Source organism: Branchiostoma belcheri, unplaced genomic scaffold (genome assembly GCF_001625305.1).
Source record: "Branchiostoma belcheri isolate BF01 breed outbred unplaced genomic scaffold, Haploidv18h27 scaffold96, whole genome shotgun sequence".
NCBI lineage: Eukaryota > Metazoa > Chordata > Leptocardii > Amphioxiformes > Branchiostomatidae > Branchiostoma > Branchiostoma belcheri.
The window spans coordinates 1,113,512-1,132,973 of NW_017804642.1; the positions used below are offsets into that span (position 1 = coordinate 1,113,512).

Sequence of the window (19,462 nt, forward strand, 5' to 3'; positions counted from 1 at the left end):
GATAAATTCAACTACATTCTCAGGGGAGATAACCAATACAGTGTCCAAATAGGAAAATACATTAAAGAATGTTTCGATCTTAGAGACCACATGTTAGAGAATAGTTAACCTTTATTGTTACATCATACATATACTCTGTACGTAAGATGACGTTATCCACACATGTATGTAGCTTTGTTAGATCTTTAGTTAAGTTGTAGAAGACCATACAAAAGTCTCTGTACTTTTTTGTTGTGTCAATAAAGAATCCTATAAATTATGTTTACAGTGCTAGTGACTGTTCATACTACCACTGCCATGGCTTCAATATTACACCCTCCTCCTTTGAGACTGCAACAAAGGCCAACACCTGTTTGACAATATCATGCCCCTCCACCTATATTTTCATCCCTACAATATTGATATACTGCGTAATCAGGTCTGCCTATGCCTATTTTATTCCTGTTTCTCAAATGTGTCCTTTTCCCCTAGCCTGGACCATTAAGGACATTATACAGAACCTTGTCTGGACCTACCAATTTTCAGGACCAGACCTAACCAGAAATATAGCAATAAAACTCCAAATACCTCATCAATATTTGAAGACTGTGGGACTTTGACACGTCTGCACATTTGTATTCACACTGGGAAAAACTGAGGCATCACAAAAAGCAAGGGATAAGACTGAGTAATAATGGCTATTGCCACGGCAGGTTGGGTAATAACATGCCTCACTGGCACCACTACTTTGAGGTTCAAGACAAATCATTTGGAAATGGACCACCATCATCTCACAGGAATATACATTATACAGTATCCTTTCCAACGTAGCTGTGCCGCCTACAGAATATAATTTTACAACCTATATTGACAATTTCTAGACAAGATTGTACCTTCACCGTTTCTTGGACCTGGACCGACTTCTTCCAAGGAAGAGAGTGCCGGCGCATTGGCGACTCGACTTTCCTTGAAGGGTCCTTCTTCTGTCGTTTGACTCTCACTCGCTCCATCTTAATAACTCTGAGCTCCAGACTCAGACTAATATTCAAGATGCATATGAAATATCATGTATGCTGTATGCCAGACAGCTCACGTACGCGTATGCACATAATGCATGACACGGAGGAGACTAGACTATTTGAAGTTCTCAATACAGGGGCACAACTAATCACATGTCGTGGAAGTAGACTCTGCATGTTGATCTGTCCATCATTATAAGCAAACATCCCGGGTGCCTACGTGACACGCAGATCCACACTGTGGCTTCAATCAAACAGCATAATAATATGAGAAGAGGTGTTGTCAGGGATACAACTCGCTCCTGAGAAAATTCACACTGGTAGAAATGTCTGGATCCCTAACATGTTATTAGCTGACAAAAGTGTTTGCTATGATGCTGCCCAATAACTAATCTAAAGGCACATGTACACCAAGATGAAAACAGCATACTAATTTAGAAGGCCCTAAGCCAGTTCTGTCTGGAAACAACTGCAGTTCTTTGAGCCAGTTCTGACTGGAAATAACCTGTGTTACACAATCTTTTGCTGCTGGGGGCTAAAATTGGTTTGCAACCGGAGAGGGCCCAATCTTTCTTGGGGGTAGGTTAGTAATCTTCAAGCAGTAAGCAGATCCTATGGAGGCAATGCAGTATCCATTGGCCTGAGGAGTGACCATTAGCATTACAGGTCAGTTTGGTGGACCGTGGGGGCTATCAGGCTAACGTGGAAACAACTACAGGCAGATTAGTCGCCCAATCTCATACCTATGACAATACTCATCAAATATCTATGACACACTGCAAGATTTTTACATTTGATTTTAGTATTGCCAGGAGCAATAACAGTAACCTTACATGGTGTGCATATATATCAAATGTTTCCCCAGTAGCAATACATTTCTTTATTACAAGCATGGAGTTAAAATCATGTTATAAGCAGCTTTTTCCATCTATCCATTGAGGGGGCGTGGCATTGTAACAAGTGGTGGGTGGTACCATGTGGGTATGGGGGTGTCCATCATTTCGTCACCAATGCGTTATAAAACAAGGTGTTAAGTGTTTTATCCCCATGCTGAACAAACATGGTGCATGACACATCAAAGACAAACTTTATGATGATTGGCATTTCCCCATATCTCCTGATCAGGGCTTTTCAGATGAACCTAGCAGGACCTTATACTACATAATGAACTTGACCTATATTTGTGTGTATAAACTTGTCAACAGGTCTGCTACTCATACATGTACTAAATCAAAGGATTTATCAGGAAAAATGATATAGGCAAGTGTTATATCCACACATATCATAATCAATAAACTTTGTAAGAGTCATGTTACTAGGGAATTCAGAAGTGCCATAAACTATCTTAGCGATACCTTATCTGGACATTTCTGATAAGGACCATAAAATTCCCATGTTTCACCTGTTCTCAATAGTAAGGTAAGAATGTGAAGGCCATTATGTCGAACAGTCACAGTGTTCATAGAAAACAGTTACTGGCATCTGGGTTAACACTACATTAAACTCGGAGTTTTTCATCAACAAAGAAGAGATACCTACTCCACTGTCTAGATCTTGACTCAAGAAGACATCCTCTTCTAAGATTTCTGGAAGAGGCATCGTAAGAGGCTCTATCCTTGGAACCTTCCTTCTCTCGTATAACTTCACATCTTGCATCTCCTCAGATGAAAACCAGTCATCACCGATTCCTTCTTCTCGACAAGAAGAACACTCGGAATCCTCTCCTTCTTCCCGGCATGAAGAACACTTAGAATGTTCGGAATCCTGATCCAAGTCTTCTAGAGACAACCGTCTAAGCTGTGCTTCTACACTAAGAGGCTGTATAGTTGGCAGATGTTGGTCGTCATGACGGTTATTCGGTTCTTCTAAAGTGACGTCTTCTAGCGGCAAGACTTGGGGAATAGAGAGAACTTCCCGTTGAGGCTTCTGGAAGAAAGACCAATTTGTGTAGCCGAGTTCCTCTTGTACACCATTCTGCATGGCGATGTGGTCAGACACAGTTTGTACCTTTGGACGTTGCTTTCCCCAGCGAAGCTTTCTGTTGTTCTGTTCCGCTTTTGATCTTGACAGAGGAAACAGCTGAAGTTCGATCTCTTCTACCGTCCGGCATTGTTTCTTGTAGAGGTACCTGGTGAGGTGCATGGAGGCCAGAGAATGCAGCATGATCTCCCAGTCTTCATTCAAGGTTGGAAATCCTGTAAATTTCACGTGCGCAGGAGAGCCAGAAGAAGGTAAGATTTGGTTCAAACAAGCTTGTGCTGGGACGTCGCACTTCCACTTCCAGCACATGTCTTACCAGTCCTCAGTAACAACACCTTGCCTGTACATGTCTTTAGGGTAGTTTGAAAAAGTTATCAGAGCCAAGTCTGGTGGTATCTTGACTTACAACCTCGGCCCAGCCAATGCCAACATTTTATCCCAAGAGTGTGGTGAGAAAACTGTTTTCTTTGATCAAAACACTGACAAGGGGGGTCATATACCACAGGTTAACCTAGCAACGTAGGTGATGTGTTACCACGTGCGCGCGGCATTGTACGACCTGGCACCACAACTTGTGAGCAAACATCAAAGGGCTCTGACTCACAGACCCTTTTTTGTTCTATGACTTCATTTGCATGTCCTGTATATACTTTAAATTTCAGGAGCAGTAAAAATTCTACCTAATATGATCAGACATATGGTGTATGTTTCTCTATCTGGTCATTTAGCAGCAAGGATTATTTCCTATTTATGGCCAAGATAAGAAGTCATAAAAACTTTGTACATTATCCATATAAGGATTATCTAAAAACCATAAATCTTTGAGGGATTAATATTTTACAAAGGTCAGCTGGACTACAATACTGTTAAGCACACCCTTAATTCAGCATTATGGTGATAAAGTGGAAAAACAACAGCATGGGCATACATGTACATTGAACCTTTATCATGGACAATAGTAGACATGACCTATCAAACAGATCTAACGTTAGACATGACAGCTATTAGAGAAATTAAACCTACACCAGGGCAATATAAGACTTACTAGTACATGCTTTTGATGCTGAAGTTCGTTAAAACATAGCATGTACCATGGGGTCTAAATGTTTTCTTATCTATCAATGATAAATGACTTTTCACATTACTCTTCTACTGACAAGGACATTTAAATGAGCATTCTGTAGACACTTTATCAAGATAACCGCAGCAGATGGTATCAAAGATGGATTAAACAACTAAATGTTCCCCATGCCACACATTTCAGGATTGGGTTTGCATTACTCTCCAGTGCTGACATTTAACAGTGGTAAACCCTTGATGGTAACTAGAAGTACAGCAAGAGTGGGGAGGGGGGCAGTTAGCAAGGATAGGTTTGATATACCAAATGCCTGCAACACTGGTGACATGATGACAGCCTGAATGTGGACTGATTGTGTTTAGGTTGTTTTGACATAACCAATCACCACATGAGCTGATGACTTCATTACTGTATACATGTATGTGCATGCATCAGCCCTACTAAATACACAAAGTAGCTTATGGTCATCATGTCAGATTATATGTGACAGTCATAATTATCACAGGTAAGAAAGAGTAGTCTTTGTAATATACAAAGTTCATCTAAAATAAACTCGAGTTAAAGAGTTAAATTTGCATTGAACTTAAGTTGATAAAATGGATTTATGAGAAAACAGAGTTTATTTTAATTACGGGTAACAAAATTTTTCATAACTTTTCCCATAAAACAGGGTCAGATAGACATTATTCTTCTCATATCTCATATCTTTAATATCCGGGTCAGTCTGCACTCATAGTCATGTTTTTAACTGTTGTTATTATGTGAATTAAATTTTCTATTTGTATGTTTTCCTTTATACATGTATGGGCCATGGATGCCTGAAAGTATTATAACCTGAAATGACAAAGCCAGGGCAACCCCTTCAACACAAGAAATGCCGCCATGGTGTAACAAAATCTTGGATCCAATGCTGCATGCTAGCTGGATGGCCCTGAACACTTTCATGCTGTAATGAGGTTGTAAAGGTTCCTGTAGGTTGCTAAGAAAGTGCCCTGAGGGTCAGATGTTCAAACACCTGGCTGGGTGAGTATCAGGTGTTACCATAGAGACCAGGGCAGGTAGGGCTGTCCTTGGTACAGGTGATCAATCTTGTTAAGTAGACCTCAGTTACAGGTATACATATAGGGACAGGGAAAATGTTGTGCTTCAAATTTCAGTACTGACCAAAAATTATAGGGTTGGTAGGTAGGGCTTCTCTCCTTCTCCTTTTTAAAATAAAAGATATTGGCTAAAAAAAACTGAAATGCACAGGACCATGGCCTCTAGGACAAGATTTTTTTCCAACTGCAACACATTTTCTGCTAATCTGATATATAGCTGCTTGGTAGTTTTCTCATTGTTTGCTGATCATTGATTAGGTGAGTAGCAATTAAATCTCCTCAAGCAATCAGAACCTAGTAGCTATCAGAAAACTGCATGTAGGCAGAAAAAAAATGTTTAATGGTGTCCGCAATAGAGACTAACTTACTACTAATGTTGAATTGAAAGGAGACCAGGCTACTGTATATCCAGTATACACACTTGAAAGGTTTACATGCTGTAACAGACTATCACATGTATTATGTTTCAAGGATCGGGCTCCTGTTAATGAATGAAAACTCCACCCATCTTGCTATTTTGTCAACAGGTCTGCTCAACAATAATTAGACCAAGACTCCATCAGGCTTTCCTAAGGGGATAGGAAAATACAATTTGGCAAAAATAGGGCAAATGAACTCCAGTAACGGATTGCCAAAATCCCTTGGCAAAATATCCCTCTATCCTTCCTATACGGATAATTTCACTGTTTTTGAACCCAAATTGTTTGTCTGGTGGAGACTAAATTAGACCACTCCCAGCTAATTTTCCTTGATTCTACAAAATTACTGTGTTGCCCTAGCCTGGGATCCAGCCTTTGTTTAGCGTGACCCCTGACCACACTGACTTAGGGAAGCCAGATGACTTGACTTCTGATAGAAGCTTTTAACCAGTGTCTGGATCTCAGGTTAGTGTTGGCCTCCACCTACCTACAGAGAGCATTATTTCTTCCACATATAGAATATATTATACTAATGGACCTAACACATATCACATATCAAATATCACCTTAAGATTGAGCCATCAAAAATAAGCAGTACATCTTCATAAAACAGTAAAAACATCCCAGTAGGATTGATGGTAAGTCCTACCTGGTTAAACCAAATGGCAGGAAACTCTACTCCAATCTGACCAGCTGAGCTCAGTGTTTATGGATAGCATTACAAAGAGAAGGAGCACTAGGATGAAAGACAATCTGCCCAAGGGCACACCTGCGAAGGCCCCATGTGACGTTGACATCAAGGTTATACAGTAAGCCGGCTTTTCATGCAATGCTTTGACCTTGGTACAGGTTATAGGAAGGGCCAATAAAAGTTGAAATGGTGATTTCCAAGCGGAAAATTGGTGTCGAGTCAGTATTAAATCTTCCCTGGTTCACTTTGTGATCCGACCATCAGCTATGATGGAGTGGTCATAAACTGGAACAGTAACACGGATGCCATTGCTGCTTAGGTACACCTACACTCCCCCAACAAGGCAATATAGAGGCTCTGTCAGAAATTATATTCCAAACGCTAGACAGGTGTTAAACTTCAGCACAAAAATATGACAACTCAACAGATTATCTCTTTGAGTGGAATTTTGAGTTGGCATATTTCAAGTCAATCAAAGGGAGGGAGACATTTGGCCGCCTGTTTAACTCAGACAAGTCAACCTTTGCATAACAGTGTGTGGTAATAATAACACAGACAATTAAAATTTCCTGTTCTAATCAGCCTACGACAGTGGTAAGGTGTAACGGTGTACTGTAAGCATATCTCTGTAGCCTACTGTTTGACGAAACACTTCTCCACAATAACTTCACTATGTCTGTATATAGAATTGAATGACAGAGAAATAATGTTTCAAGACTTGACTACTGCTTTGAACACACTGGTGAGGCAGACCTCATTATAGCCTGGTGTCCAGTCTATCGTGCTTTGGGCGGGCTCCAGTGGGCACCCAGCAGGAGTTTTAAGCCCTGTGCGAAACTCACCCTGGGAGCATACCTGAGCTGGGTGGTACGGAACTACTACAGACCCAATGAGACTGAGAGCCTGCCCAAACCTCAACAGACTGGCACCGAGGTAACACCATTATATTCAACCTTCCCTACATGAAAAAATCATGATCAGTAACGTTATTAATGTATTCAAGGTGGTATTGAAACATATATTCAATACCAGGTCACACCCTACAAACAGTCAACACATTAACTTTTCCTAGAAACAATTATAATTATAGTGCATTCTTTCCAATATTATGAACTGGTACAATGTAACCACGGGCTAAGAACCGGTCTGTAAAAACAGTAACAGATCAATTGTTAGAGGCGGCACATGATCGCCAAACACTGCACTTTGAGCCTTACGGCAACAAAATAATTGACAGGCCCAGCCCACAATGAAAGCACAATGGGTGAGGAAATGCTTCTTGATGAACCAGTCGACTGGTGCCTTTTGTATTAGACACAGTCTTTCAATGACGTAAAGGCTACACAATACCACAAGCCTGAAATATGTGTTCAAGGGGGCTTCAAACTCCCTAAACTACAGAACTAGTAGAATTCAGGTGAACTTACTTCCATAGGATACTGGAATGTTGCTGAGGAAGAGAAGTACTGGCCCTCCCCACGAAGTGTGAATGTGATGCCGGTCACGTATGAATAACAAAAACCTGAACTTTGACCTTTGAGGTAAAGCTTTTAGATTGCCTTATATGGGCATGAGGATATTGACCCAAAGTGTAGACACAACGGAAGCTGCAGTACCACTACTGATCAAAAGGTGTCTCTCCTAACTTGTCCAAAAGCCCGAAAGATGGAAACATTCTTGCCTTTGAGCTTCCTTTTTATACGTAACAAGCAATTAACAACAGAGTCTGACAGGTATGATCTGAAATCTTATTTGAAAAAAGTTGAACCACAGCCACGGTGTATTAAGAAGACCTCATTGGAAAACAATGAAAAAACTTTGTAAAGTTTGTCTCAACTTTCTGGGGGTGTTAAAACTAATTGCAGTCATCGAAATGCCTCCTATGAAGGACTACAGTAAGAGAAACATCAGGGGAAAAAGATTTGTGAGACTCCCTAAAATATGAGTACCCTAAACAAGTACTGTACATGTACATTTACATGTATGAGAAGTCTAACTCTAAAGAATAAGAGATGTTACCACCTGCAGTACCACTACAATACAAAAGGTGTCTCTTGAAGACTGTCACAGAGAGCTAACTTAGCTGATTCACCTTCACAATCTGCCATATGCCATTGCAAACTACGAGAGGATGTCAAAGCATTTTACACTAAAACACCGAACAAACTTTCCCATACTGACTGACACATTCCAAATAAGAAAGATCCAGAAATAAATGTCCATCTCTGAACTGCCCAAACAAGCACTCCTTACCTCAAGAAATTCCTCTAATTTTAGCAAGATTGGGACTATATTGCTTTTATAGTCTTAGACATAAAATCTTAACAGTTAGGCAGCTGTAATTTAAAATACAAAGTTGATCCATGACCAAATGAATCTGTAAACTCAATTCCTAACTTTTCATTGCAGCCAAGCCTTTTTTTAGTCAACATGCTGAAAACTTCAACAGTATGGAATCCAGATCGTACTGGCTTTCCTTACCAGGAAGAACGGTCGCTCTGCGCCGTTGTTCTGTCCGCTCATAGTCCGCGACCGTTGCCGAAGCACTGCCTCTTTGTTGAGGTCCTGCTTGACAGCTGATCCTCCTGGACCACCTGATGAACAGAGGTGAGAATAGCAACGGTCACAAGGATTTCATTCAGTGTAAGCATGACACGTCGGCAGAACGTACTGCACATGCGCGAAACCCAGAATGTATAGTGCATAGCACTTCGGCAGAACGTCTCATATAAGGTGGTACTCATGTATATAAGGTTAACACCCTGTCTGTAGTTTTCAATTATTGTGTCAGAAAAGATATTGTAGCTGCAACAGGCAAAATTCTGATACAACTTTGACCAAAAATCCAGAAAACCTGGAAAAATCGTGGCTTTGCACACTGGTGCAGTATGTTCAGCCGACCTGCCTATTAGCATATTTGATATAACACTAAGCTTAGTAGACTGGCACCTGAAAACAACCTTTTGTGTCGGCCAAGCAATTTCTCTACCAAACAACACAGCCAAATCCTTTTGTTTCCGTAATTTCTTGAATAAAAAAAAATTTAACAGTTTGGTGCACGAATAAACTTAAAACAGATGGAAGACTGATAGATATAAATTTCAAAGGCCATTGAATAAAAACTTTTTAAATCCAGTAAATGTAGTTGTAGCAAGTTGAAGCCAGTAAATGTAGTTGTAGCAAGGACATTGTTGCAATGATTTTTACTTGGATGGACAAAGCAAGCAGTCAAAAACTACCAATGGCACTGACTGACGACACAATGTCTTGCCTTGTAGGTGGCAACACCACATATAAACACACAGGATGGAAGAAAAGCTGAAGATATTTAGCAAGAGAAATTCAGAGGTGTAAAATGCTGTGAAAAGAGCACAAGGTGAAAGAGCACAGTTGAAGTTCGTGTACATGTCAGGAATACTGCCAACACAGAGATGGTGCAAGATGAACCAATCACATCATCTACATGTAGTCGCCATGTCAATGTTCAACATGTATGGTCATTAGCAATGGCTATTAAACCCCTCCTAACTAACCTTCCCTGCAACACAACTTGAGGTCATGGATGAAACCACAGCAGCAAAAAAAGGTTAAAAAGCCAAACAAGTTAATGATTTCTAACACACAAAGGAGAAAATGTAGATGAATGAAAACAAGAGAGTTCAGAATCTGAAGAAAGTTACATGTAAACAACATTCAGCTTTCAATGCCCTGCTTTTTGTAGAGTTCATCAAGAAATGCCACACTGACTATATACAATTTGGTGCATTAAAACCTGTAGGAAGAAAGGGCACCGTTTTATGTTACTTGTTTACAGTCATATATTAAAAGTTAAGCATCTACCTGATAAAACTCAGACATACATTATGGCAAATGCATGTAATCACAAAATGTTATTTATCTCAATCTATTTATTTTAAGACTTACACAATGTAATATTGGGTTTGACCAAACCAGTCATCTTGACCAGGACTATACAATGTACCTACTTATGACTACTCCCATGGTGTCTTGCCTCTTCTAGATTTTGCTTCAATATACAGTCTTGGGGGTAGTCCATGAAATAGAGGGACTGGTATAGCAGTAACAGAATTTTACTGCCATCAAATGGAGGACTGGTATAACTTGTGCTATCTAGTCATCATTCCCCTAGGTTTGTTGTGCAACTTATACTTGATCTTAATTTACTGAAAGTTATTGTCTCACATGTATATTGTCTTCTTACTCATTCTTGACCCTACCCCCCTCCCTGGGCCTTTTATGATTCACCCCTTGCTCTCACATCCAGCCATATCGACATCTGGAGAGAACAGTTTCAATTTATTTTGTTTGGGCAAATGTATCATTGTGTTTCAGGGAGGAAGGACATGAATGGATTGAGCAGGGGTCAGGAAGTGATTTGAAGTGATTTGGCTGCTCTCTGGGACAGATGTTACTCTTACATACTCACTATTATACCAAAATCAATTCAAGCTATTATATATTATTAATGAGTGTTATATAAGCAGGGCTTATTAGTTATTATTACAATAACTGGCTTACTTATATTTTGAATTGCTTACTTGGTATCAAGTTAAGTTTGTTATCATTGACAATGACTAAGTTGTTGGTCCTGTTCAAGACTGCACAATTCATGTTAACTGTTACAGTAATTCATGTTAAAAACTTTGTGCAGGTTGAAGCTCATTGAACCTGATCCTGTTACTATATATTAAGCAGAGCGAGCGAACAAGTTGGCAAGCTATACCTTCAAGTAACTTTGCGTTACCAGACTTCTTGGTCAAGGGAAAAAGTTGTAGAAATTTGCCCAAATAGGGTAGATGATGGGCAAGATGTTGCTTCAGAGCTCAAATGCCATTTCTACAACTTGTTCAATTTGACCAAGAGGTCTTGTAAGACATCCATGGCCTACAAGAAGTATAGGTCTGGATAGATACAGGGACACAAAAACAGAGGGCACACAAGTGACAGTGTGACATACAGAGCCAGTACAGTGGACAGGGACTATAGCATTACATACAGAGTACACTGACAGCTGATGAGTCTCATCTTAAATTCAACTACTGTCACTACAAAATACTGTCCTGACTAAACCATTAAACTACGTATACTGCAACAGTACTACGTATACCATGCCTATTAATACTACTGGTATATATACTAGGACTGGTTGTTCTACAACACCTATCAAGCTATATGACACTACATAAATGATAATAATTATCATTCAGTTGGTGTGTCTAAGCAGACAGTAGCTGACTGGCCAAATTCCAACTTTGTTGAATCTCTGTTTTTTTCCATGGTTCTTTTTTTTTCTGCAACAATTGGCCTGCAAGTGATCCTTACATGTATGACCATGCAAATCAAGACTTTAGTGGTAGTCATGTGCAGGTTTTACATGTACCAATTTGGACTGTTTCCTGCATTGTGGTATATTAGTATAAAAGAAGACAAATTTTCCTTTAACCGTTCCAGGAATTTCTGGTCTTATCCAACGGACACAGACGTAGCTAACATGAAAACAGAGTCAATCCCAACGTTGGAACTTGGTCAGTCCAAAGCTATATTATATAATATTTACTTAGTGATCTTGTCCGTAGTCTGGATTCCGGCCTTCCGGGCTCAAATACGTAGTTTTCCAGCTGTACGCGGGTGACAACCTCCGGACGCCCTCCCCCAGCTGCAAGGCAAAGCCAGAGCATGCATTGCTACAGCTGCATACAACTACTTACATGTGCTAACCCTGCCCCAATTCTCACCACAATCCTCCACTCTAAAGATGCAACATGTGAAAGTAAAGCTTATTTGGTTCTTACCTACACCTGCATGCATATAATTTAGGTACTAGTACCCAATTACCACTGAAGCGTCACATGTGAATTTTGAAAGGTTGATACGTTTTTTGTGTAGACACCTCACAATTGAGAATACCGGTACATACAAAAAGATTTGGGTATGTATGATTACTAGAAACTTCTGAAAAATTCTTTTCATCTCATAAGTCTGTAGATATATGCTAGGTACAGTATCCAGTATCATTTCTGACCATACCTACTTTAAATTTGAAATGTTAAAAGTCAACTTTGTAACAGGTGCTACTGGATGACCAAGCTGCCCTACTTTCATACATGATGCATCTAAAAGGTAGCCTGGGTACCATCCGGATTTTCGCTACGCAACGCTTGAAAAAATTTCGTTTTCGAGCGTTGCATAGCGAAAATTTGGATGGTACCCAGGCTATCTAAAAGGTTTAAATTTCTAACTCAAACAAAGTCTCCACTACTTTCTTTCCACAGGCAAATGATGACTATGATTTCATCTCTCTGTCTAAGCTACAAAAACCATGCCGATAACACAGAAACATGTATATCATTACATATAGGCACATAAATGACACACATAAAACAATGATTTGATCTGCAGCTTGCATCATGGATCATTTGCGCATTTTGAACATTATTGTCAACATGAAATCAATATTATAACAATTGGATGATAGGTGTAAAATTATCAACTTTATTTATGGAGTTATAACATGTAGCTGTTGACATTTTAATATGATGATTGAAATTTATCCTTAAGCAACAATCAGATGCCAACCAAGAGTCTTTCTCAAAGTTCTATCACGATTGGATTTGCGGCTTATATATACAATAACTGTTGCAGAATAGGCAAGGGCAGGGTAAGGGAACATAGGGGTATACAGGGATTGAAACAGACTTATATTTCTTCCTATAATTGAATAAAAACATCACTAATGCTAGCTTCTAGCTATAGTTACCCAATTGCAACCTTTGCTATTAACCATCCATGTACCAGGCCCGATTAGAAGTAGGTTTTAAAATCGGTCCATGGCACTGGGAGGGTTAAAAGGTTACTGGCCATTTAGTGCTGTACAAACAATTATATACTGATCTTAGAGCTATAATTAGAGGGGTAACTATCATCTATACAGTATTGGCTTATGGAAAGAAGCTAGTTTTAGAGACATTAAAAAATTTCAACATTTTGCATGGAAGAGTTTAGTAATTATAACATATTCATTATGATTTTAAGAAAACTTGGATTAGCAGAAGGGGACCCATCCACCAGCTAGATTAAGCCGTCACCTTAGAATCACCCCCGAACAAAATATCATTCCAAACAATTTATTACGATTAAACTTCATTTATCATTTTTGAATATCATAAAAACAACAAACATTTGAGATGTAACATAGTTATCTTAAAGTTTAAAATACCCAAACATTGAACTAGGATTCTAACATCAAAATGTTCAACTTTGTCTCTGATCAGTTGGTTTCCGTCACTGGCTGCAGATATTGCCTTTGCAAATCCTGAAATCAACTTTGGAATTAGACTACACTATAAACAATGATATCATCCTGAAGAGAACAACAAAGATGCATTTTTGGGAGTTGATTTGTTTTTACTTTCAACCATTGACCTTCATTTGCACTGGATAGAAAATGGAAAAGAAGACAAGTTTGTTAAAGTTATTTACAGGAAAGAGAATATTCTTCCATCTGGCAACAATACTGTTCCTAATTATACTTTGAATGAATCACTTGACTAATAGTAAGTCCTTTTTCCCAACATCGCAATTGTATGCAAATTAAGGTCAAGAGTTGGAATGGACCAAACAGAGATTGCGAATGATGTTAAGATGGGTAGTTAACGATGAATTGAGGAGCATGGGTGCATGTAAGATGACCATAGGGATTTACATGACAAAGTATAACTTGGTTTGGTAGAGGACTTAGAAACTTTCAATGTTGATGAATGAGTTACATTGTATAAGGTTGATCTAGAGAATTCAAATTCATGACAACGTCGTGACCTCCTCATGAAGGTGGCAAGAATGGCACTTCCTATACTACTTGTCAACAGTAGCTACATCTACATGGAACATTCCTTTAGAAGGGTAAACAGGGGTGTCCTTGAGGAAAGATGACACAAAATGGTACATCCTAAACTGCAGAGGGAGCCATTAGTTCATTTAAAGGGATATTAGCATTCAAAGAGCGACAGCCAAGATGCTACTGCACTTTCACAAAACATCAAGAAAGGCAAAAGTTAGTATTTCCTCAAAAGAAAATGTATTTACAGAATGTATGCGCTCTCCTGCGGCTTGCCTGTGGTGACAGCCTAAAATCAGGCATGCGGAGTTTCAGGGGGGAGGGGAAGCTGATGCCTATGGAAGAAAGTACACACACGGCGTTAAAACAGTCAGTCACAATGTCATTATCACCTCCAGCTCAGCTCCAACTGCAAGCTACAGCCCTATAGGTTATCATGGTTACCATGTCAAAGGTCAAGGTCCTTTACACCACAGATGGGCAGCGCTACGTTCTCTACTTGCGATGCCAAGTCCACTGACACTTGTCTTGGATTACTCGCCAAATAACATCACAGATCCATTAGCCCATCATCAATCAGGCTCAGTAAGTCTCTTTTTACTGCAAGCTAGGGCTTGACTTCCAACTGATGATTAATGTACTTGGTACCCTAGCTTTTCGCTACTTTTCTCCTGTATTGTCAAGAAAAGCTACGCAGAGCCAAACATGAGATACAAGAGCTTCTTTTTCTTCAGCTATATCAGCACGCTTGCCTTTGCTGGTTAACTGCACGGTATACTTACGCTTTTTGTTGGAGGGGCTTTTGGGTGAGGTTTTGTCGGGTTTGTCCTGCGGTGTGGTCGGACGGCCGTACACTTGCTTGATCTCCATCTTGGGCGGCGCGGAAAGCTGCCTTCCTGCACGATACTGGGCCTACAGACATGGGGATTCACAGTGAGATCTGAGAAGTCTTTCACAGGAATACATCCCTGTTCCCTGTTGTACTGCCATAGTTCAGATGGCAAAGCTGCACACAAAGCCAAAGAGAAATTAAAACAAAGCAACTACAAAAGCACAGGAAGAGTCTTCACATTCAGAACCACTCAACTATAAAGGACAGGAGTGTCTAGTCAAAAAGTAAAAGAAGGATTCATTTACTAAAGGGTTAACTTTTAACTAAGAGAAAACAAAGCAAGAATAGCACAGAAGCGACTAAATAAAATGGTACCACCCGTTTTACAGAAAATGTTTTACAGCACTGACCATGTCCCCTGCCACCTGTACAGAAGTGAGATAAAAAAAGAAAGACAGAATGTGTACACATGCATTAGGCAAAGGACATGAAACGTCAAAGAAATGTGTACACAACTCATGCATTAAACAAAAGACATATAAAACACAGAGAACTTAAGCAAAGAAATAGTTTTCTTTGGCACATTGTACTCTAAGTGACAGGTAGCATTTATCTTCATGCAAACAGCAATATAAAAATCACCATACAGGTTTCTTTATATTCCAAAAAAAAGACAATTTTCATTTTATTCTTGGTACTATAAGCGAGAAATTTGGTTGTACAGGAGAGGTACATGTATACTTACTAGCTTTCTTTGCACAGGTTGGATGCTTATGCTACTTTACTTTGTAAGAATTTTTTGTGTGAAAAAGACCTTGACAGCTGTGCAGCATATGAATGACTCTGCCTTTTCTCTCTTTTTACAAAGAACTTAGAACATCAACATTACAACAAGGCGCTGCCAAGAATAGATCCTCTTAATACAAAAATTATTATACTGGTAATACTAATAACAGAGTAAGACAAAGCTAGAAATTATAAAAGCAGCAGTAGCTACATTGTAGCAAACAAATATGTCAGTGTTTGAAATACCCCTCTGCAGTCTGTATTTTGAAGAGACACTTTAAGTATTACCAAAGAAAAATGAAGCAACCTGCAATTTTGCAGACTGGAAAAATCAGACCAAGGGTTCAATGGTGCTTTTGTGTTTACTACTGACTGTAGTTCTGCATGTATTTTTCAAATTGCATGTACAAATGTAAAATGTTTGCCAACATCCAATTTTGTTTATGCCATGGGTTTAGATCCGGACTGCATATTTGCAGAAAGTATTTCCGAATTGCGGAACAAAATTTTGCCATTATGCAGAACACTGAAAAAAATATTTCTACCACAGTGCTGAATTGTGGTATTGCCCCTAAAAATCATGAAAATCCTGAGTTGAGATTATAGGAACTTGAGATGCGATGTTGTACTGACCCTCCTGGCCTCCACTGACATGACCTGGTCGCGGGGTGGCATCAGGCTGGCCACCTCCCCGTCCGGAGACAGACTGGACTCTCGCCCCTCCTCAAGGTACGGCATGGCAAAGGCACTCAGGTCCTGCAGGGGGAGGGAACAGGTCAAGACTTAAAGGTACGAAAATGGTGGAGAAAAAGGATAAAGGCATAATAAACAGGTGCTACAGAAACAAGAAAACATCTCTTCATCTTCATCTGGGATATCCGGGGAGGTGCGGGGACCTTATGGAAGCCTGCACTACTACACACACACGTGTGCAAGACACATCACGTTCATGGCATGGCACGTTCATGGCATGGCACGTTCATGGCACGGCACGTTCATGGCACGGCACGTTCATGGCACGGCACGTTCATGGCACGGCACGTTCATGGCACGGCACGTTCATGGCATGGCACGTTCATGGCATGGCATTTTAGACACTCAGGTCCTGTAGATGGAAGGAAGTGTTCAACTTCAAGACTTAACTGGGAAAAGTCTTGCCCTGGCAATAGCAACAACCATGAAGCCATATAGATTCATTCAATATGCCTGCTGTGTTTTGCCTCCTGGGCTTTTGAGATATGGTAGATCATGAGTAGCAGACTGAGCTCTAGTTCATAGTAGCCAAATTTATTGGGGGGCATATCAAGGCATGGTATACAGGTGCTACAGTCAGTATAGAAACAAGTTAGAAAAGTTTTCAAGACTCAAGACAATTCAAGAAATGGGAAAGTAAACACATTTTAATCAAGCCTAGGGCAGGGCAAAGGCACTGAGGGCTCAAGGAAGGCAACATTTTGAGATTAATGGAGTTTTACAAGGGGGAGGGGACATACCAAGGTATTGGCAAATATATTATGACCTTGGGCAGGGCAGACAGACCTTGAGACTTTAAAGAGAAGCCATTTACATGGGGAGGGCACATTTCATGGTAATTTGGCAAAGGCCCTCCCCCACAGGTCATGGTAATGCAATGGCAAAGGCTCTCTGGTCACAGAGGATTTAAATCCTACTACCATGACATTGATAAACACTACTGGGGGCTAAGTTTGTCTGAACATAAAATTATGGTTATAGCCAGAAATCTCAAGGCATCATGTATACAGGCAACTTCCTTGAGATGCAAGGTGGGGAGGTAAAGGATTGTACGTAATTCACTTAATAATAATATCTGAATAAAATTAACGTTTTCACTGCACTTTTCCATTGCTGACAATGCCTGACCCAGAAATGGGTTGAGTTCAATGACCTGGAACAAAGAGACTTCACCACAAAAAAACTGTCAAGAACTTCTAAATCTTACATCAGATTCTTCTACTGAAACTTACAGGACGTTATGTCAGCCATGCTAGACTTAAAGACTTCCATGTGACACAAGAGTTGGTGATGATTAGCTTTAAGATGTCTAAACTTGGCAGCATGGTCACAAGGCCACGAGGCAACACCCACTCTGATAAGACACACATGCAGAAGGCGTATCTTAGGTAAGTTCAGCAAATACCCATTCAGACTTGTCACACAGAACAAACACTTCTAAAAATCTACAAGAAAGCAAACCAAGTGAACTTGTGGCTTCTTCTGGGCAGACATCCTTCCTTTCTTGTCTTTCTCCTCTACTGTGACTGTCACACAAGTAAAAAGCCAATGCTGCCCTGGGAGTTAGGACTTGCGCGGCTGGTATAAAGACGTGGTTCAACTTAAGTTCAAAGTGTAAAGGTAAGATGCCCAGGGCTAAACAAATAGTCAACACTGGCTGCAAGAAAGGCCAATAACAAGGCTATTGGGTGCAGGTCACTTGTGATTGCTTTGGAACCACATGTTACCACCTGTTGGCACTCAAGGGGCAATGCTTTAGCTTGTGTCCTACTTGAAGGCACATCTAGTACACACGTATGTAGTGTTATATACTACAATTCTAAGTGGCTACTTGTCTATCTACTTGCCAACTTCTTAGGTACAAGTTGTACTTTTGTACAACCTTATTCTAAAACCGGCAGTAGCTACTTCTTCTGAATAGCTTATAGTGTATCACTTGATTTATGTAATAACAATATTGGGATGATTTAGATTTTGAAGGGTCAGAATGGCCAACTGGAAACATTCCTGGTATAACTTAAGTAATGACAATTGTTCAAGCCAACAAATGTATACAGTGGTCAAGACTAGTACAGTCTATGGTAATACCTTAGAACAAGTGTACCATACTTGTTTTGGCGGCAAAATTTTTTTTGACGGTCATAACTTTTATACCTTGAAAGTTGAGTCCACTATTTATTTTCTAAAAAGTAACAATAGATGCATAACAAAAAGTTTGGACACTATGCTAAACTTTTTGAAGTTCTCACTGATTCTTTTAATTAACTTGTGGTATCAAATAACAAAGGTTGTTAGCCCAATGTTACAGGTGTCACGGCTTAATCAAATTAACCTTTGGCCTGTCAGGGACACTGCATATAGAACCCTTCCAGAAAAACAATTATTCCAGACTTGTCAGGTGCAAACTACCTGACATCTCAGCAAATACATGCACTGACATTTGGAGGACAACAGTTAAGAATAGATCTTGGTTTTCCATTAAAATTAAACCAGTATGACTGTATGTACCAAATCTATCTACATTGTAATACATTTTACCTGTTTGTCTATGAAGTTGTTGTTGTCAGTATTGGTGGTGAGAGGACATCTTGCATTTTATGGTCTCTAGGAAACACAAATGATCAGTGCTTCAATCTAAATAGATGAAAAAGTTGTTTTCTTTGCGGCATCTTGTGTCAGGGTCTGGCAATAGAGGTTTTTGCAATCTTGTCAAACAAAAACTGACATATATAATTATATATAATATAGTTTGTTTTTCTGTTTGTTCAATAGTTGTACCATGTGCAATTGTCGTGCAATAACGTTTTTCATATGAAACTAGTACCTAGTACTGAGAAGTACTATAACAAAACTGTAAGCTTTCAAACATCCCCATTGCACTATGGTGGGTATGTCAAAGGTGAATATGATATCACTATTATAATGTCTTTTTCTTCTACCTGAAAAAATACTCAGTTTAATAATAGAATA

General features: G+C 39.6%; 1 protein-coding gene across 9 annotated transcripts in view; it reads right to left on the bottom strand.

Moving 5' to 3' along the window:
• LOC109461813 (5'-AMP-activated protein kinase subunit gamma-1-like) overlaps positions 1 to 19,462 on the bottom strand; it is a 70,135-nt gene that overhangs the window by 14,032 nt on the left and 36,641 nt on the right. For 4 of the 9 annotated variants that reach the window (XM_019758258.1, XM_019758261.1, XM_019758259.1 and 1 more), the window contains exons 3-8: positions 16,373 to 16,495; positions 15,364 to 15,378; positions 14,904 to 15,033; positions 14,370 to 14,456; positions 11,845 to 11,943; positions 8,748 to 8,860 (exon numbers count right to left, since the gene is read on the bottom strand). In XM_019758258.1, coding sequence (XP_019613817.1) covers positions 8,748 to 8,860; positions 11,845 to 11,943; positions 14,370 to 14,456; positions 14,904 to 15,033; positions 15,364 to 15,378; positions 16,373 to 16,495 — 567 coding nt within the window. Of the gene's footprint in view, positions 1 to 8,747; positions 8,861 to 11,844; positions 11,944 to 14,369; positions 14,457 to 14,903; positions 15,034 to 15,363; positions 15,379 to 16,372; positions 16,496 to 17,953; positions 18,002 to 19,462 lie in introns of those variants that run through there. The other 5 variants (XM_019758262.1, XM_019758263.1, XM_019758264.1 and 2 more) reach the window with 5 other exon arrangements.